Source organism: Perna viridis, chromosome 13, assembly GCF_037379345.1.
Source record: "Perna viridis isolate PV_CMFRI_1.1 ecotype Kerala chromosome 13, ASM3737934v1, whole genome shotgun sequence".
NCBI lineage: Eukaryota > Metazoa > Mollusca > Bivalvia > Mytilida > Mytilidae > Perna > Perna viridis.
In genome coordinates, this window is record NC_142457.1 from 18172124 (window position 1) to 18194792 (window position 22669).

Sequence of the window (22669 nt, forward strand, 5' to 3'; positions counted from 1 at the left end):
ACCCACCTTGATCTACTGTAAACTGTTGTTTAAGTGTCAGTTGTCTGGGGAATCTTGTCTTCACCTCTGCCTGACCTATGTTTGGTTTGTTTATGTCTATGGATGTTGTATTTTTTTCTCTTGATACTTTAATGCCAAACAGAGTTTTTATTCCAAAAATTGTGTCGTCTGCTGTGATGTTTTCATTCATTTCTATGTCTGTATTATCCATGGCTCCTTTTTCAGATAATTTGTGTAAGATTTCTTCTGATTCTTCAACTTCTCTCTCCATTTGTTTTGTTGCAATGAATGTTTGGAAATTTGATACATTGTTCTTAATGAGTTCCTCCTGTTCCAATAATTCATCAAGTTTTCTTTTATTTGATTCCAGGATTTTTGTGGTGGCTTTGATTTCATTTACATTTTCATTGACAACTGACTCTAACTCTGATAGCGTTTTGTTTTCTAGTTTCTTAATTTGATCAATAAGATTTTGTGTTTTTTCTTGCACTTCTCTAGATAGCTTTTCCTTCTTTTTCTGTAGTTTTTTCACATTTTCTTCCCTATCAATGATTGCATCCAAGACAGCTTGATGATTTATTTTTATATTGGTCCACAAATCCTCGAAAACTGCAGATGATTTTACTTTACGGATGACATCTTCTATATGTAAAGTTTCTGTACACTTTTTATGGGACTCCAGTCGACATTTTTGACAAATAACACACTCGTGTGATCTACAGTAATATTGATATCTTTGCTTGTGTTCTTCATAGTCGAGTTGAATTTTTTTGTCGATGAATGATGCCATTTTTCTGCAATGTAAAGAGAAAACAATGAATTTTAATTTTAGTCCAGGAGACATTTCTCTTAGAATCAATTATATATAGCTTAGTATAATCTCTTTTTGGGATTTGGCATTGGTTATATTTTTTTGTTTTGACGGTGGTGGTCAAAGCAAAAAAATTTCTCCAGCTTCGAATCCAAAAACAGATAAAGCTTGTTACAAAATGTATTTTTTATCGACTTTAGAATGAGTTTAAATAAACTTTTCATCTTTCAACTACCCTGGACTTTTTATGAGCAACTCGGCCGGTGTTTCTAGAAAAGCTGAGGACACTTAACCTACTTTGTATGTATTATTTTAGTTATATGTACTTCATGTTCTTTTTTTCTTGGTATATGTCTGTTTTCCATGTATTGTCTTTGTCACTGTATTACTTTCTTTTGATTTCTGCTAGAACCTTGGTTCCTTTGATTACTATTCATACAGTGGGTTAACCCTCATGGAGCAGAGTGGTCAAAATACTAAGCCTCTTGACCAGACTTTGCAGATACGTAAATCAGTCGTTTGAATTTTAGCGACAAACAGCAATCTTGACTCTTTCTTGCTAATTGTCACTATGCTCGGCGTCACATAAATAACATACTGTTAAAATTTGAATAAAAATATTTTCTACGACTTTATTGACACCTACCGTCGTTTAAATTGTCTTAAATGACTTGCTCATTCGTTTAGCCAAACGGCTTCTCCCTGAACAAGTCGCTTTTAGCTTAAATCATGCGTAGCAAATCCTTACGGGAAAATCCCATACTAATATCTGCCATGTTGGTTTCTACGGGACGATTTGTTTACAAACGAAATTCGTAAGTTCCCGCCGAACTCCGGTGACAATCGTCTGCTTGATTCACTTCTCGGTATTGTACGTTGTTCGCGTAAAATAAATCCGAGATATCCGAAATAACGCCGAAATGCATTCTGGGTTCTTCGGTTTTTGGACAAACCATTTAAACGTAAACAACATCTCCTAGCAACCCGATCACTGTAAACATGGCCAACTTTTTACAATGTAAATATTGGCACCGAGAATTAAATCTGACCAGAATTTAACGATTCAATGTTTAAGGTAGGGAGGTCGGTAGTGCGTTTATCGATATTCTTGCGAGAGCAAAATTCTCAATTTTGAGTCAACTTTAACACGTTAGAAAATGGTTAAAAATCCATTGCATGACAATAAAAAATATATGTCATTGAAGATGAGACATTTCCCTATCTAAATATACAACTTTCATTGTTATTGGAGTTGATGGTCATTTGGTACAAACGTTTGAAGTGACGATACTTTGAGAAAAATGGCCGCCTGAAAAACTATGTGTCAAAGATCATACCTATTTCAAAATTCATTCCGCAAGCTATTACTGGACCGATTTTCTTCATTTATGGCTTAAATTTTTGTAAATATCTTCAATTTTGATAATCCGGTTGTCAGGCTAATTTTTTGGTTACAAAACATACTTTTTACGCAATTTTAAGGAAAAACATGTTGAAAAAAAAAGTTTTTGCGTACCCGGAATGCACTGACAGTCGGATTCCGAAAATTTAATCCTTTCTGCGTCCATCCGTAACCCTGGTTTCAGAAGAAAAACAATAATAGCTTGCGGAATCGATTGGATATTAGGGTAGTCAGGGCGTGGTTTTCACAAAAATTAAAGCGGGACCGGTTATCGTTCTTGCTAACCAGATGTTACTGATCCGCCATAGCTTCTGTTAAGATTTTCGAACACTCGTGGATAAATGCCTTTTACCGACTGTTTTCTGGACGGATTTTTGACTGGTGGTGCAGACAACGATGGACCTAGGCCATGGAGGCCAATCACTTACGGTAAGTACCTAAATTATGTCTAATATAAGCCTAATCGCCCTGTTTCCGTAAGGTCAAATTCTAGAATGACCTTTTATCATCTGCAAGCTTAAAAACTATATTCACCTTCTTGGAAGGTCTGATTTTCGTTTGATTCTGCATGAGCTGATTTAAAAAAGATTACTCTCATTTAGCATTAGTTGGAATATGTTTCCATAACATTTTTATTAAACGATGAATATGTAATGAGGTAAATTCTCCCAACGTTTGATTGCAATCCATTCAAAATCTTTCGGACTTTATCGACTTTCCTATATTATCGGAAGTCTCTGTATTTTACCTTGCTTTTTTTCTATTGGTTGGGAGAATTTGCACATATTGCATTTAATTTCCTTGATAATTCAATTTTAATTTATATGTAGTGCCCAATTTATATGAAACTCACATGTTTAAGCATAAACCTTCTTTATATTTATTTTAACTGTTTTATTTATTCAAAATTATCATATGTAGAAAAAAAATTCAACCTTAAATTGCTTCTTCAAATGATACACAACTTTTTTTTCTGGTTTTCATTTTATCAGTTAATATATATTAATTATGACTTTTATTAGAACAATTATCATGTACTTTACTTGATAAATAGAACTTATTTGATGAGATTTATATATGTGGCAATTGCATATTTTACATATGACCTGCATCTTCTTAAGTTTACTTTATATATTCATATTGTCCGACTAATCGTTTCCACTAAGCTCCATGTCACGGTGCTCGAGTGGGTATACATTTCCAAATCGTTCCAAAGTCTCTAAGTTGATCATGAACATTGTTAGTTTTGAATAAATCGGAAATCTGTGATGCTGCACTTGTAAAGGTTATGACATTGTCGTATTTCATTGTTCGAGGTAATGATCGACCAAATCTACGGAATTCTAATAAGAATGAGCGTTCAGTCAAATTTGGATTAGTTTTGATGTATATAGCTCTAGTCGATGCATATGTAAATAAAAACAAGTATACTTAAGTGACCATATTATTCATTGTATTTGCATGCATCGCCCCACTGAAATCGACACCCGTAAAGGTAAAAGGTGGGTGGTGTTTCCGGTGCGACATAAGGTTGTCTGTGAACTTTTCTGCATGAGGCACATGAATGCAGTAGCATCTTCACTTTCTGTCGGATTTTTGGAATCCAAAATGTTTGTCGAAATAACCCAATAGTTCCATTTAGTCCAATATGATTCTGTCGTTTGTGTGCATCCATAATCATTAGTGATGTAAAACGGATAATGCGATGGTAATCGGTACGGATATTTTGTGGTTTCACATATAGCGGCATTTGTTATCCTTCCGCCTGAACGCCATAATCCTTGGCCGTCTAAGAAGAATCGATATTGACGCACAATTGGTATTCTGCTCTACTTCCTTGAGGTGATATCCAAGATTTCATCACTGTATATGCTATGTTGTATCGATCGATTCAAGATGCGTGATGCATTGGATTGCATTTATATGAAGGGATCCTACATCTCGTTTACTTTTGTTCTTTCTGCAGTTTCCGACAAAACGTTGAACGTACGTTCCCATTCGGGCCATTGTTCCTTATATACGAATCAGGTAGGTCCGTTGAACCATAACTTGTTGTATCTAAGCGTTGATGCCCGAGGGCCATGTGAAAGAAGATCTGCTGGATTACTATCAGGCGGACAATATCGCTATGTTTAAACTCCAACACTCTATTTGCCACGAGCTGTTTTAATGTTTTTTACGGATAAATCCAGCTCAGCACAATTTGATTATCACTTCAGAATGGTTTCAATTCCTAGAATTTTTATACATGTTTCGCCAACTTAGCTCCTATTAAAGCGGCAATCAGTTCAAGTTTAGATGACGTAATTGTTTTCAACGGTGCCACTCAGTTTTTAGCTATGATCACATGTAATTGTGCGTTTGTCCCATTTACACGATATACGCATACTCCATAAGCGGACTGGCTGGCATCTACGAATATCTTGTTATAAACCAATATCGTTCAATAATCGATGTATTTCGATTGTACTCGCATCCTTCAGATCTGTGGCTAACGCATTCCATTGATCTTGTACATCATATGGCGAGTATTCATTCCACCAGAAATTCTCTTTCCATAGGGACTACATGAATATTTAGCCCTTACAGTTACAGAACCAAGTAAACCAAAGGATCAAATATCTTGGAAGACTGACTCAAGATTTCATGTTTCGTAATATCAGTACTGCAAAACGTCAATGGTCACGTTTTGATAGGATAGTTTATCTGTATCTATGTTTTACTCCATAGTTTATTTGTATCTATGAGCTGGATTTATTCGGGCCATTGTTCCTTATATACGAATCAGAGGAATATGTTTACAAAATGCTGGAATTTTTAATCGACAACATATTTGTCCAGTGTGATGGACGTGTTTTTCAACAAACGGTCGGCAGGCATTCCAATAGGAACAAATTGTGCTCCTTTACTTGCTGACCTATTCCTTCACTCTTATGAGGCTGACTTTATAGCTGATCTGATCAGAAAGAAAGAATATCGTTTGGCTAGATCCTTCAATCTCAGTTTCCGCTGTATAGATGACGTATTATCTTTAAACAATCCTTATTTCGGGGATTTGATACATCGCATCTACCCAAAAGAACTTGAGATAAAGGATACTACAGACACTGTGAAGTCAGCCTCATATCTTGACCTACACTTAGAAATCGATGGTAAAGGAACTATTTACTAAATTTTACGACAAACGTGATGACGTTTCATTCAGAATTGTCAACTTTCCTTTCATCTGTGGCAACATCCCTTCGGCTCCTGCGTATGGAGTGTTAATATCACAACTCGTACGTTATACCAGAGCTTGCCAAAACTACGCAGACTTTTTGTATCGCGCTCGAACTCTAACAAATAGGCTTCTTGAACAGGATTGTGTTGCTACAAGATTGAAGTCATCACTACAGAAGTTTTATGGTTGTTATGAATTCGTGGATCGTTATGTTGTAAACATCAGCACCATGAAAACTGATTTATTCAACGGGTCATAGTTTTCTTTTCCTCGTTTGTCTACCCGGACTTGACTTTTTATGAGCAATTCGGCGGGTGTTTCTAGGAAAGCAGAGGACGCTTACCCTACCGGTGCACCTGGTCCATGCTCCCAGTTTTTAGTGGAGTCCGAGTTGCTCATTTGCTTTTGTTACTTTGTATGTATGATTTTAGTTACTTTATGTTCTTTGTTGTGTATGTCTGTTTTCCATGTCTGGTCTTTGTCCCTGGATTACATTCTTTTGATTACCGCTATAACTTTGGTTCCCTTGATTACTCTTCCATAACATCCCTAATATTTTCATATCTATAGCTGAGTCCATGACTTTGTCTGTGCTTGCAATTTCTCTGAGTTCATATAAATTTGATGTCGATGACCTTAGGTTGAAACCTCTTTCTCTGGGTAACGCACGTACATCGTGTTAGAAGTTTACAAAATCAGTTTTACTTGAAAATCTGGAAAGTACATTATCCACATAAAAATCTTGCTTCAGTCTGTCAGATGTTGAGCTTGGATTGTTCTCGAAACATTTCAAAAGTGTAGTATAAACGGTGAAGAAGTTGCATCAAACAAGACAGATTTAAAGCGGTATGTGAATGTACTCTTCGGATTAGTTGGATTGCTTATCCAGAAAAAGCTTGTAACATCACAGTCTTTACCCATTCTGACAGAGAATCGATGTCTTCTTGTTCTAGTTTTATCAATTTCCTTGCGTAGTCCTCCACGGCATCCATAAGAATTTTAAAGTTATAATGACAATTATGGAGCGTGGAACCTTTAGAAAGGACCTTACGCAGATATTCATTTTCGATGATGCTTAAATATCCCGTAACGACGTGAAAGAAAGTGACCATATTTGAATGGAAAGTGTTTTGCAAGAGCAGTCAGGTGGTTTTGCCTTGAAGTCCTCAATCTCGAGGTTCTACAATAGCCTTCAAAAATTGAATTTTTTTATGCAATAGGTGATGTATAGGAATATGTAATAATTGATATGGATTTTTCCATTGAATATGAGCGAATATTGTTGGTAACGTGTTTGTGATGGAGGATGTTAGCCAAATTAATTGCATCTATACCTTTGTTGACAAACAGTAGTGGAAGAAATGATCGTTTTTCTTCTTCTTGACCCTTTTCAAAAACTGGTTTAAAGAGTCTGTGGAAACCAGTATCCAAAATGATGGCTACCAGTCTGTATGATGATAGGGTAGGTTCAGAAACAGGAGTCTCAAGATTTGTTTTGTAAAGGGAGTGAAATAGAGTGAGAGGTATAGAAAAGAGTTTAGTTTGAATGTGATGAAGTTCAAGTGGTTTTTATATGAAAGGAAGAAGACCATTCATGGAGATACCATGTATCTTAGGTGACGTATATTGGTGATTGACATTCATTTTCCGTCTTGAATTTTTGTCTAATGAATTCATCACATTTATGGTATTGTTATATAGGCTTGAAAGGTTTCCTATACTTTTAATCTTGTCATTGCACCAGTAAGGTATTGCAGTACCTAGTCCGCGTATCCAGTATTCCTCTCTTTCCCTATGATAGTTTTTTTTATTTAGGATGGGTCTGTCTGTTGGATGGTAATTTTGTTCAAGAATACCAACTTTAATAAAGAGGGTTGAAAGATCTTGTTGATAAACTGTCGGGATTTTGTTCCCGAACGATGACCGCACATTCGTTTGTTTAATCGTTCTTGTGTTTCCGTGGTATCATGATATAATCAACGGTGAGGTCATGGTCTAATCAAGGAGGTACTGTGAGTAATGCTGACAAACTTGATACACCACTCCCCAAGTTCATATTGATGTAATTAGAGGTGGTAGAGGATATATAACGGGTGAGAGGTGGCCCTCATGTTCCCATAATCACAAATTGCCAAGTGCATATTTTGTTTGTTATGTAAGTCTCAAAATTAATTCGGGTCGAAATCTAAAATACAAAGTGCACAATGGAACATGTCGTAAAGATTCTGTGAAAATTTCATCTTATTCCATTAAGTTGTGTAAGAGCAGTAGCTGGTGAGAGATGCCTCCTCCATGTATCTATATTCATAATTGACAAAGTCTATGTTTTGCTTGGTGAAACCACAAAATTATTTTTTGGATCGGAATCCTAAACAACGGGTGCACATTGGAACATACCATAAGTATCATAGAGTAACAGATAATAGATGGTCCCCCTGTGTAAAGGAAAGTAGGATGGACACCCCATCACTTTTTACCATCCACTTTACAAGTTAAGATCACTTTATAATCAAGATTTGTGAATTCATAATCTAGTCAAGATGGTGAGCTCTTATATAATAAAATTGTGAGATTATGATATAATCAACGCTTAGATTACGGCATAATATAAAAAGTGGAATGTCACGATATAGCAAATTGAGACCACTGTATAATAAACCCAGTGATATCACGATTAAATAAAAATGATGCGATCTAACCCTTGATCATAATACAAGTGAATAAATAAACACTATTTTATAGAACACTTCGCGGTTAATAAGTGTTTACTACCGCAAACAAGATAATGTCATTAAACATGTTCAAAAATTGGAAACATTCCTTCTAATTTAATTTCTAATGGATTCTAATTCAAATATTGACGTTTTTCCGTGCCATTTTCTGATAATTTATTTTTTGGTTTGGGATTATTTGGTAGCAAAGTGCGGTAAAACGTTTTATGACATCATAACGCCAAAGCAAGTTACACATAATAACTTGTTTTGGTCAAAGATAACCAATTTATCAGAAATCATGTTTCAAATCAGATTAATTCTCTAGAAAATACCTGAACTCTATTTTTGTTGATTTTTAAACTTGTATAAATGAGCTTTCATTTTTTTGTCATTTTAACATGTATATATACGTCCACGGCCGAGAGGATATAAATCAAAGCGACGATGCAGCTCAACCTCAACAACCGGTACCAATTATCTACGCATGCGCAACCATGTGGCACGAAACAGAAAAGGAAATGACACAATTGCTGAAATCACTTTTCCGGTTAGTTATTTGAATTGCGAAGGTATAACATATTAATCAAACTTAGATTATCTTAGGAAATAAATGACTTCGTTTCTACACTACAGTAAATACGAAATTGAAGAAATTCAGATATTTGGCATCGCACTGCTCAAGCTACGAAATTAAGGTAAAAGCAAAGAAGAAATAAGTAAACAAAACATAATAGTACAGCTTCTTCTTTCCAAAACATTATAAAAAGAAGCGGCAATACTGGAGTTAAATACTTAGAGAAAATCCATAGAATAAACAATACATGGAACATTTAAGAAACGACAGTATTATTGGAGTTTATAGTATTGATAGTTTTGAGTCTTGACATATAACGTTTCATGTCATGTAATATCTTATCGAAATAGAATTTTATAGAGACTTTTATATCAACAAGAACACCATTTTAGTGTTTAGGGTAGAATATCATCATATATTATCTTATTATATATGAATAAGTAAAATATGTTATTTGAGTATTTCATATACTGTTATATAGCATAGATAAACATCAACACGCTTTGAAAACATTAAGAACAAGGGTGGAGTCCCAAGAAAAGGATGCCATCGATTATGATTTTGAAGGTATACATATTTACAATAAAAGGGGTGTAAGCCTTGTAGTCAATGGGATGGAAGGGTCCATGAAGCATCCTCAACTTCATGGTGATTTTCAGGAACCTTTATACCACCCATTATCGAAACAAAGATTCCTGTGACTCAATTTTTCAAGCGTTTAAGTCATCCTTGGACATCACATGTAAAGACACTAAATATATATAGGTTTCATCATGTATTTTTCATTTTATTCCATAACCCTACATGTTACCGCATTTTTTTGGTGATATTACCATTTTATAAAATGGTAATGAAGGAAATTTTCAACATTTTTGATCTTCTTTTACATCACCCGTTATTGCCATTTTTTTCTTCATACGAGACAAAACAAGATTTTTTGTATACAACTATACAAGCTTTCGAATGGAATAAGCCCATGTAATAAATACATGAACTTTTTCAAGTCTAATTAGGTGAAAATTTGGCAACCCATCTAAAAAAAATTCCTCAATATGAACCAACTCTAAATGCTAATGTTTAGCATATAAACGATTTTGAAAAGACGTTATAGATAATATGGTTTTTATTTTTGATGTATTCTGCTCATTTCAGGCGCTTATTTTATAATTTGCATGTTGGCAACAATGACCTTTCACAAAAAGGGGAATTTGTGGATTTCATATTTTTTGTAATGGGCTATTTCTGTTTTCAAATACCGTATTTCAAAGAAGACTAAAATCTGCCCCAGTTTGAAGAAAATGGTCATTTGTATCACACATAAACTATACACAATGTTTTTTGGCATTTATTATGACGATAGTTATGTTTCAGTCATACTGTTAAGCATAGATGCTAACTACTCTGCCTTGATATCCCAAAGTCGACAAAATATTGGAAAGAGGAAGTGCAAGTGCAAGTTATCACTCATTTAACCAGTATATTGTATTATTATTATTATTGGTATTAAATATCACTGCTTTAATGTGTTTATGATTATTTTGATAGCCACTTTGGATTCCAAGTTACTATAATGACTGATTGACACACTTATACCCCATACCGCTTCAATAATTCTAACCTAACACTTAAGAATTGTTGGTTTCCAAGGAAATTATAACTATTTTCATATTAAGTCAATAATAATAAAAAATATGTAAGTCGTTTTTGCTGACAAAGAACTTTTAGTTGTTTTCAATTAAATTGTTTTAATAACAATAGGTCTTTAATTGAAATGAGTTTTTTTTAGGACTGTAGAGTTCCTTGACTTTTATATCATTCAATTTTACAGTACCTTTACCGATCCGTGCAACAAAAATTGCGATAGGTCATCGATGACCAATCAGTTTCCGATCAGTCATCGATCCGTCAAACCGATGTATTAAACCGTTGATCACATCAAGTGAACACAGAGCGGTCAATTTATTTTACGGTTTCCGGTGTTCTCTTTGTCAATTTTAATCATATTTATATAATGCAATAAATTTAAACGTCAATTTTTACTTTTATTTTACATTTGTTTTATTTTTAACAGATCATCTTTCATTTTACATAACAAAACTGCGATCAGATCGGTCATCGGTTATCAATCGGTCAACGACCAATCAGTCAACGGTCATCGATCCATCAAACCGTTGTGCGGATCGGTTCAAGGACTGTATAACCAAATTTTAGAAGTTCTAAGATATAATCTGACGTTTTAAACAACAATATAGATATCTTAATCATTGTAAGAATATTTCACTGAATAGTTTCTTTATTGATAGTCTGAATCAACAAACCACACTTTTTGACAAGTCCTAGTTCCATGATGGGGTAACCGTAGCATAATCAATCATCATATCTGAAAGCTTTAACCTAAGAGACTATCAATATAATTGTTAGCACATACAATCATGTTTAAACAGTGATATTAGTAACAAATCACTAATCACTGACAAAATGTATTCATTGCTATTGAGTTCACTTTGACATGAATAAAATATCCGTTTCAATTTTAAATAGGCAATGCATATGGTAAAGCGAACACCAAGATATTAAACATTTTTGAATCGATCCCCACTTTTTATTTTACGCGAATATGTATAAAGTCTGGAATTATAACAGTCCTCCAGGTTTGTTTTTTTTTTTGCTATGATACATTTGATAATAGGCTGTGAAAAAATTAAACTTGTGATTAATATGCGATAATTGAATGTAAATGTTTTTTCATATCATGCTCGTTTTATGAGATTATCATACGTTACCAACTATATGATTCGTATGCGTGGCACTTCTGCATGTGTTTCATACTAATTATTTTATTTCTTAACACGGACCTGTAAAACATTTTATTTGCAACCATGGCTATCACTTGAGGTAATGAACGTGTTGTAATATACTTCTGAAAAACAGGCATGCTAAATGAAAGAGTAGCTAATGGTAGACACATTATTTTTAATATTTGATGCTAATAAGGAATTTTGTTTCCAGCACATATTTTCTTTGATGTCGCGTTCGAAGCTGGAAAAGAAGGTGCAGATGTCAATAATTACGTTAAAACACTCATCGGTGTCATTAATAAAGCAGCCAGGTAACAAATAAAAAATAAACCTCGGAAACTCCATTTGTTTCACTGTTTTACCTCAAGTGATAAGCAGGTGATAAGCGAAGGGTAACATAACGGCCAGCCTGTGGTAAAAATAATGATAAAATGGAGTTTCCGTGATTTATTTCGATTCTAATTGGACTAGTTTCTTCATATTGTTGAAAAGATAGAGTCTATGACGTATTTAATATGTTCATCACTTTCTTAGAACGATTGCGGTCTAAAGAGCACGTCATATTAGAATCTCAAAATATTCACCGTGTATAACCCTAACACAAAATTAAAGCATGTATAAAAAAAAGTTCTGTAGTCCAAACGGCGACTATAGGAACGTCTTTAGTTATTCGTTTTTGATGTTTCTGACAGACCGTCTTGAGAAACAGGTAACAAATAAGACAATGTTTGCTTTGTTGTTTTCATTCTTCATTCTGTTCTATTGACCAAACTTTTCGACAAACGTGATTATTCATAATTGTCAACAACTTTCCTTTCATCTGTTGCAATATTCCTTTAGCACCTGCGTATTGAGTTTTCATATCACAATTCATACGTTATGCCAGAGCTTGCCTTAACAACACAGACTTTTAGATTTCTGCAAAATATTGGTTCCCTTGATTACTCTTCCTCGAATGATAAAGTAATCGAACATGTATCAGGGGTTAGACATTGGTCATAATTACTTTTACCAGACACTGATGCTGTCATTAACCGGATATGAATCAGGGGTTAGATATCGGTCATAATTAGTTTTAATCAGACACCGACGATGTCATGAACCGAACCATTAAAGTAAAATACTCATGGGTTTTAATTTCGAGTTGATGTAGTCGATTTTACAGTCGTAGGTGTAAAATTGCTTAATTGTCAGTTATAGCGTCTTTCCTTACGATTAATTTTACGTTGATGATTGTATGTTAATCGACCGTAGTGTTCTTAACAGTGGACATTTAAAGTCATGATTCAGTTGCGACCTTACACATATTATTTTAATACCATTAGTTCAATTAGCGAAGATATCTGTTTGATGACTCTGTCCCCCAGCATTTAAAGATGCAAAAATCATATGTTTCTTGCATGATAGTTTTGCACCCACGAATGTGAAACCACTAAACATACACACGAATTATGAATAACTTAAAAGAATAAATATAGTATAAATGTAAAATATTTTAGTGCAATCCATTGCATGGCAGTTGAACTAGGGAAATGCGAAGTAACGAAAACTCCATATGGAGGTCGCCTCAAATGGGAGATGTTAGGAGGAAACTCATTGGTTGTTCATCTGAAAGACAAATCAAAGATCAGACATAGAAAAAGGTGGAGCCAGGTAAAAACAGCCAAGTAGTATAGTACAATATGAAGACATATTCAACAAGTCTTTTTGTAAGACAACCTATTTGGTATTCCAGAGTGTAGAATTAGCAAGTAAACTGATTCTAACGTGGTCATAAATTGTCGACTAATCCATAATGGTCGATGTTTTACTTTCAAAAGTAACGACGTAACTGAAGTCTTTTTTTCATATTTAAGTGTAAGTCTGTGTAAATATCAGGGAAGAATCATTTTGAAAGTTTAATTTGACTATTTGCAAAAAAAAAAAAAAAAAAAAAAAAAGGACGCGTACTTGACTGAAACTATATTGGCAATGTTATATCGATAAGTTTTGCATGGTTGCATGCTTCGTATATTTCCCATTTAGGCTGATTCTAAAAAAAACTAACATTAAAAGGTTTCTTACTTAAAACTGAAATAAATTTTTGATGACTTACCAAATTTACAAAAGTTCTCATTGATAAAACATTCTTTCCAATATAGTGCACAATCCCGACAACGATCCAACCATCGGATCGGAATTTTCGAATAAAAAAAGATTGAACTTCTCCTTTAGGTAATGTACATGTACTATTTTCTTGGATACAACCTCAAGGAAATCGAACATAACATCAGCGGGGCGATTGACAAAGCTAGCAGTACATACTTGGCACTTGATGGCGACGTGGATTTCAAACCGGAAGCAGTGATGCATCTTGTCAGGCGTATGAAGAAAAATCCATGTGTAGGAGCTGCATGCGGAAGAATCCATCCAATCGGGAATGGTAATTAGATGTAATAGTAATTACATTGTGTTTAATGATAAAAAAAAACACGGTGCATGAAAAAGGTAACAGACAATGGCATCAACCTTCCATTCATCTTTTATTTATGCATGCTTTAGAGTTTAATTTTAGTCCCCAAAATTTTGAAACGTTAGCTGAACACTCTATAAGTTAAATTGAAAAAAAAGGCAAATTAAGAACATTAGAAAGCTCTCTCTGAACTTCATTACGGTGGATGAATTTGCGTGTTTTAGAAAATTCTTTGCGTATAGAAAAAAAGATGACATTTCGGAATTTATAAATCCAAATTTTACAAACAATTTCTAAAAATAATCAAAAAAAATTATACATGAGTTTTACTACAGTTAAACATAAAATTTGTTAAAGGACCGATGGTATGGTATCAGAAATTTGAATACGCTATCAGTCATTGGCTGCAGAAAGCAACGGAGTACGTGACCGGATGTGTCCTGTGTAGCCCTGGATGTTTCAGTCTTTTTCGGGGCTCAGCATTAATTGGTGTTCTTAAAACGTACACAACAAAAGCAACAGCTGCAAGACACTTCATACAGTACGATCAAGGTGAGATTAACTAGATATTTATGGAGTCCACTGACATGTGAACAAGTCTAGGCAAAACACATCAAAGTTACTTTTCTTTCTTTGAATCCTTGAATCTTGGAAATAAATCTAAAGCGATACTCATACCTAAAAAACAGCTTCTGCAAAAATATCATATTTAACCTTGTTTTGATGGTCTGCCTCACTGGAGGTAGAAAAAGACCAGCATGTAGAGAAAATATCATACTTAACCTTGTTTTTATGGACTGCCTCACTGGAGGTAGAAAAAGACCAACATGTAGAGAAAATATCATATTTAACCTTGTTTTTATGGACTGCCTCATTGGAAGTAGAAAAAGACCAGCATGTAGAGGAGCATAACTGGCTCACATTGGGAGACATACAGTTGGTTGAAACTGTAATTAATCTGACTGTACAAAAAACGTTTTTTTATTTAATATGGTGTCTAACCAAAAAAAAACAGGCAGTGGATGGCACATTACAAATTGTGTTTAAAAAAATAACCCATTTTATATCTCATATACATCCTGTCTTAAAGTCGAATGTTGGTTTTTGATTAACTGCAACGGTTAAAGAGGAATAAATTATATAGAAAGTATCTTGATTTATTTACAAAGGGAGATCACTTTTCATTTTGTGAAAAAAGGTTGCTTTCTTAAGGAACTTTAAAACTATTTTCTAAGTAATTCAGTGTCGATTTAAAGAAATCATTGTGTTGTTTGACATACATATGATATAAACACTACATTTGGACAAAAAATTCAGTGGAATAAAATTTACCCTGGGTTACTAATATCATACGATCTGTCTGATTTTTACATGGACAGCCTCTTAAAAAATCATAGTTGTACCCCAATATGTATTCTTGTATGTTTGAAATAAGCAAATACAAAAAGAAAAAGAAGTATTATATTGAATTACTCTAAACCCCAAAGTTAAATTGGAAACATTGCCTCTAAACAAAATTAAATATATGACAATCGACACTGGACAAAATATACTATAAGCAGACACCTTTATCAGTCAAATGAGCGTTACAGGACATTAAATGAATAATGATGCGAACCAAGCAAAATGTGTATAACGTGTATAACGTGTGGTACATAGATTTATAAAAGCGCAGAAATTTAATTACATTATATAAGAATTTATGTAATGACATTTTATGATCTCCAAAAACAACATCAAAGGTCAAATATGGTTAAAATATTTTCTAATAAAATGGCAGAAAATTGTACTTTGATTTCCCCTATATAATCAGTAAAATAATATCATGTTTTCTGGATGCATTGAATATATCTTAAAATAGGACCAAATTAAGAAAAAAATATGATGCTTTATCCATTGTCAGAATGCTACTTGTTTTTTTTTTATCTCAGTTTTCGCCATATAGATGATGTACAATCGTTAAACAATGATGGTCTTGGGGATTTTATACAACGCACCGACCCTAAAGAACTTGAGATAAAAATGTGAAGTTAGCCTCATACCTTGACCTACACTTTAGGATCGATGGTAAAAGAAAGCTATTGACCAAACTATACGACGATTGCGATGACTTCATTTCGTATTGTCAACTTTCCTTTCATCTGTTGCAACAACAATACAGCACCTGCTTACGGCGTTTTCATATTACAACTCATAGGTTATGTCACAGCTCGTATACTTTTTATACCGCGCTAGACATTTTACAATTAGACTTTTTGAACAGGGTTATATTGCTACAAGATTGAAATCATCACCACAGTAGTTTTATGGTCGTCATCGTGATCTCGTGGATCGTTACGGTGCATCATGGAAACTGATTTGTTCAACGTGTTATAGTTTCCCTTTCCTCTTTCGTCTACTGGTCCATGCTCCCAGTTTTTAGTGGGTCCAAGTTGTTCATTAACTTTTGTAACTTTGTACGTATTATTTTGGTTATTTTGTATTCTTTTTTTCTTCTTCCGGTAGAGGATAAAATAAATCTTACATCTCCCGATATGGCGATTATAAATTTAATGAAAACTTTAGTCCATGCTCCCAGAGTCCGAGTTGCTCATTTGCTTTTGTTACTTTGTATGTATGATTTTAGTTACTCTATATTCTTTGTTGTGTATGTCTGTTTTCTATATCTGGTCTTTGTCCCTGGATTACATTCTTTTGAATCCGCTAAAATACTGGTTTCCTTATTGATAACTCTTTTAGGTGAAGACAGATGGCTTTGTACCTTGCTTCTGAAGGATGGCTACAGAGTAGAGTACTGCGCTGAGAGTGATTCGTACACGTTTGCCCCAGAGGGTTTTTATGAGTTTTATAACCAACGTCGTCGTTGGTCTCCGTCTACAATGGGGAACATCCTTGACCTTTTGATGAACTGGAGACAAATAGTGAAAGAGAATATAAGTATTTCTAGGTCCGTTTCACGTTATACCATCATGTGATTTTTTCCCCTATAGTTGTGTTTTAGTCTGCAAATTTCGTCTTATTTAATGAATTCTATTTTCATGATAATTCCTCGTTAATATCCTTTCAGTGTACTGTAGTATGGTAAAGTCCACCCCACCGTAATCGATAATTTAAAGAGCGACTTATTGAAAGAGAATGAACCCTTCAGTTGAATGAGCCCAATCTATTACACTTACATGCTCTTTGCTTATAATTTGTCACTTTGTTGGTGTAGTTTCATTGTCGCTTTATGAAATATTGTCATACCATACATTTTAAACCCATATGCCACTTGACAGAAATATAAAAAATATTACATAGTGTTACAGAACACCAAAACGACATAAAAAAAACTTTCATCCCGCACCTGCCGAATCCTGAATAACCATCTAATTCAGAGACCATTGTAGATCCTTAATATTAACCAGAGAATGTATTTTGAACCTTGGTATACTAAGTCAAATCTAAAGTGTAAAATGGGTTCGGTTTATACAGATTTCATTGTATTAATTTACAGGCTGTATATGTTGTACCAATTGTTTTTCTTCATTTCCTCTCTGTTGACTCCTGGGACAATATTCCTAATGATAGTCGGAGCGATCATCACTGCATTCCCGTCCATTCCAGCTTGGCTATCTCTTACTTTAAACATCATTCCTGTTGGTCTTTTCTTACTGTCATGTTTATTTGTGAAGACGCATATACAGGTACATTAGATTTTAGGAACCAGTCTAATTCGATAAAATTTTGACGTGAAAAATAAGTAGGAAAGGGAGGATTTGTTCTATACTATTTTATCCGAAGATCTCATAATTAGTTAATTATTTACGAAATATCACTCCGCTGGCAAAATAGTTTTGGGAAAAAAAACTAAATAAAAAGAGTAATGTGGTTTCGAATCTTCCTCGCTAAAACAACTATAGACCGAGAGACAATTATTGATCAAAAAAACATCATGTACCATTCGAATCACAATATCTTCATGTATTTCGAGTATTTTGTTTGTATATTAGTGTATCACGTGTAAACAATGTTGCATTAAATAAAAATACAATCGGGTACCTAAAATATATGAATTGTTTTCAGTTGTTATTTGCCGGCATTTTGTCGGCTGTATACTCCATTGCTATGATACTGGTCTTAGTTGGAATACTTAAAGTAGCGGCTGAGGACGGATTCTGCTCGACCACTACAACATTTCTGTGTTTTGTTGTTGGCATATTTATTTTATCAGCGATACTTCATCCTAAGGTAAACACACTACACATCATGATTTCTTTTACTATAATCTGAACAATTATTGTATATCCATCTTACGTAACGGACAAATCATGGTAGGAAATGTTAGCAAGTCCTTCCGTCCGAACTTAAAAGTCTCTTTAATTTACAAAAAAAAAAAAAAAAAAAAAAAACTACCATTCGTTTTTAATTGTACTTCGATTGTCCGTGAGTTGTGTAATCTACTATATGGCCGACCTCGCATCGATCCCGTTTTTTCCGTTATGTTGCATGTGCTGAGGGACATAACAGAAAACCGAGGGGGAAGAAAGATCAGATTGTAAGTTGTAAAACTTGAATACCGAAAAAAAGTATGGAACAATAATTTGCTGTAGTTCAACTTCTGTTCATTAGACCATTAATTCCATATTCTATTCAAATTTATATTTTTCCTTCGCTTTTTACCCTTTGACTTTAAAGACGCTCTTCCATGGAGACGCAAGTCTTCTGATCGCAATACAGTTTCCCGATTGGCCAAATACTGATAACTTAGTGGCGTTCGAAAACTGTATCGAAAATTGAAATTGCGTGCCATGTGTAATTTTCTGAATGAAATGTAAAGAATATAAATAAAAAGAACAACAACAAAAAATACTGCTTCGGCCATCTTTTATTTACTTGTTTTCTTTTTCAAGTTATATAACAGCTTTACATCTAGAAATCTACTAAAATAACAGTATAATTAGTGTTCAGAATTTGAATAAAGATGAGACATTTTTGTCTACAACATTTAAGGGAAATTCCTTGTCAATCAGGCTTAATGCAAGACTACTGCTTAAATACGCCAAGATTACAACCTCGCGAAAATGACCCGCGATACAGAATGCTTGGTTGTATATTTTAAGTGTTTTCAAATTTTGATTATAGGAGGCATCTAATATCATCCATGGTATTCTATATCTGCTCTGTATCCCTTCTATGTCAATGTTGTTAATGCTTTACTCTCTCGGAAATCTTCATGTCGTATCATGGGGAACCAGAGAAGTATAAACAGAGGACATTTCAGTTAAACACCAGTATAATGACAAGGAAGTAAGAAAGCCAGATACAAAGGACACTGGATACACTTTAGCAGTTGGAAAGTTTTTTAGGTATAGCTTTTTAGTGATATTAATTTTCCATTTATCTGCTCATACACCATTGTTCCAACACCCTCTTCATTTTTCTTAAAAGTTAATAACAAATTTAATATTACTAAATTGTTCAACATTTGATGCATTTTTTGGGTAAAGTATGCAGATTTTGCATATTACTATTTTTAAGCTGATTTCTCAATTGAACCCATTTCAGGAAGTTCGCTGATAATTTTAAGCCATTTTTGACGGATTTTCGGACTTATCCATTTCATAGCATTAAATGTTTTGCCAAATTACCCCCACTTTTCTCTTTATATTTTCATTAAACATATCTTAAAATGTCATTTGGGAAGATTATATAAAATCCTTAATATTTTTTCGGGGTTTGTAATAATCTTTTTCCCGGCAAAATTTCAAATGCTTACATCTCAAAAATGAGAAGGATACTGACCCATCATTCTTTTCTACTAATATTTTCTAAGCGTGAATAGTCTTAAAATATTTCACAACCCTGTGAAATCCTTGTTATTCTTGATAAAAGCAGTGAACAGTTTATATCAGGAAAAATACTGACGTGTCAACTGTAAAAGCAGAACAATCCTATTCCTAATCACCCCATACACCGTCAAACGGGAACTTACCTCATACCTGTACTGTAGTATTGAGTAAACATATGATAACTAATAAAGAAGATAGGAAAAGAAGGAAATATCATATAAACATCACATACTCGGGGAAAAAGAAAAAAATGACAAATTCATTCGTAGAATTGATACCTGTGAGTCTCCCCCTGGTCGTTGGTTTGTTCTTTGTTTTCCTAATTGTGCTCTTTGTTTGTCGTTTCGTTGTGCATCGTCATTGCTTGTTTTTCTGGTGGTCAATTCGACACTGCTTGTCCTCCTTTGATCTTTAGTACGATTTTTTCCTTCAAAAATACATTTTTTTTAAATATTCAAATTTAAGATAACTTGCTTGTATGTTTTCCTCTATTGACTATGTAAAAATACTGAAGTGAATAATTTAGCTGATATTCAAGCCATAATGTAGTTGAAAGGAAATGTTTTGTATTGGTATCGTAATGAAATTTTAATATCGCCCAATTTGGCTTTCTGCACCGACTAACACTCTATCTGAGACTAGTATATTGAAATTTACCTGTTTGGTATCTGCTGTCCGACTAAAAGCATTTCGAGAGAAGACTCAATGTTTTGCCTCAGAAAGAAGAACTTTTTTGGCAAACATTGATTGAAAAATACCTTAAACCATTGGATAAAGATAAAGCAAAAGAAAAGCGAATTCAAGATGATCTAGTTGCACTAAGAAATAAGTGTTGTCTTTTCTTCTTTTTACTACATACATTCCTTGTTACGCTTGTGTACGCGCTAACTCAAGCTTCCGCTTACGCAGGCTCATTGACAATTTTAGTTGGCTGTTCCAGAAGTTCATTTGCGATAGAACCTATATCGATAACTTTTACAGTTGTTTTCGGAATTTTACTTGTAGTCCAGTTTTTAGGTCTGATATGGCATAGAATTTCAACTTTGATACATGTTGCAGCTTCCACTTCATTTTATAATCAACAAAGCGAGTTTCTAGAACTTATGATATCATTTGAAATTTTACAAAGGTGTGAATCATCTTCGACTTTACGCTCTCAGACTTCAACCAACACTGATGACTATGCTTTTGCATTTAACAATAGGAAACGGAAGGAGATGCGTAAAATTATGGACGCAAGACACGGAGGTTCACATAAAACCCTCGATGACATTGTTAGAGACAATTTGAGGAGAATAATGTTTGACAGGGTTGAGGGCCCAAGAGACGGCAGTGGATATCAATGGCACAATATGTTCAGAGAACTGAATATTAAAAGATATGAAGAAAAAAGGGCCATCCGAAATTCATATGCTGCACTACAACAACTTATTTCAGAAACAAGAGCATAAATCATGAAATTACCTGTTTACGAAACTTCATGGTTCTTTGTTTGAAATATACGTTAATATTTACCAGTTTTTAATGCCAATCCATGTAAGATTAAGCTATTTCCATTGGAGAGATGATTCATGTTGAGGTAAACCCACCGAAAAGCGACTCTTTTACGATATACATACGCAACATATTGACATAACTATAGTCATTTCTGTAAACAGATCTGTATTTCGGGGAAAATCTAACGACAAATCAAATTTTGCAACATGACAATTCAATGAACAATCAGTAAAATTTAATCTTAAGGATGCAGACCTAGGGTAAGGGACATAACTTGAAATCAGTGTTATGTTTTTATCATATTCAAGTTCACCAAAGCCTATCAAGCTTTCATTTAAAACAGAATGAAATCAATCCAAGTAACTTTGATGCTTTCATGAAATTGATATTAAATGCTGGATACAAATGTTCCAATGATGTGTTAAAGTGTGCCCCTTACCATAGGTCTACCTCATTAACGTGCAACAAACGAATGAAAAAAAAAAGACTTGTTCTATAGCTTTTATAGGTGGGTTTTTTGACACGTATGGCTCACCTTACATTACATTGATAAAGATTTACTTTTGGTTGGAGAGCCAGTTCTTGTGAATTTTGATCATATGATTTTGATTCCTCTGGTCGATTGGTTTAATGTTCTGATTTGCATAAATATTTGTCATTACACGGTAAATTCTCTAAATAAATAAATAAATAAATTAAGGAGGTAGATCTAGGGTAAGGGACAGAACTCTAAGAAATCATTGGAACGTTTGTATTCACTATTTTACATTAATCTCATGCAAACATCAAAGTAACTTGGATTGATTTCATCCTGTTTCCTATGAAGGAAATCTTGAGAGGCTTCGATGAAATTGAATATGATACAAACATATCACTGATTTCAAGAATAATGTACCTAGGTCTACTAGGTCTACCTCCTTAATTGAGCTTTAACTCTTTTATCGTTATTTTATCCTTTTTGCAGACCAACCAAAAATTTGTACGCGGATTAAAGATTAAGGATATGTTTGTGGAGTTTAGCAATATAAACTTGAAGTGGCACATTATAAAAGTCTTTGATTTAGACAGGTTTACAGTATAAAAATTACTTTAGGAACTCACGAAATAAGGTTTGTTTACCATGAATTGGTATGAAACGATTCCCTTGGTCCGAACTTAACAGTGTTTCAACAGGAACGAAGGCTGATATCAATCATCTTTCGTTTCCCGATAAAGTTTTCAAATTAAAAAAATAAACATTAATACTCATACAATTTGTCCAATTGTGAATTTTAGTGTCAAATTTATGTAGTTTTTCTTGAAGTTATTGTGTGTCATCATGAATTAGGGAGACATGACAAATAGACAAGATATTTTATATCATTTTGGTA

General features: G+C 33.9%; 1 protein-coding gene across 1 annotated transcript; it reads left to right on the top strand.

The window, feature by feature from the left end:
* Nucleotides 1-7639: 7639 nt before the first annotated feature.
* Nucleotides 7640-21316, top strand: LOC148599817 (chitin synthase chs-2-like). Its single transcript, XM_088557373.1, is given in 11 exon segments — nt 7640-8694; nt 9203-9288; nt 11731-11830; nt 13019-13172; nt 13734-13941; nt 14329-14523; nt 16711-16918; nt 17468-17657; nt 18037-18201; nt 19096-19332; nt 20489-21316. Coding segments are annotated over 11 exon segments (2457 nt in total). The 5' UTR covers nt 7640-8545; the 3' UTR covers nt 21254-21316.
* The last annotated feature ends 1353 nt before the right edge of the window (nt 21317-22669 follow it).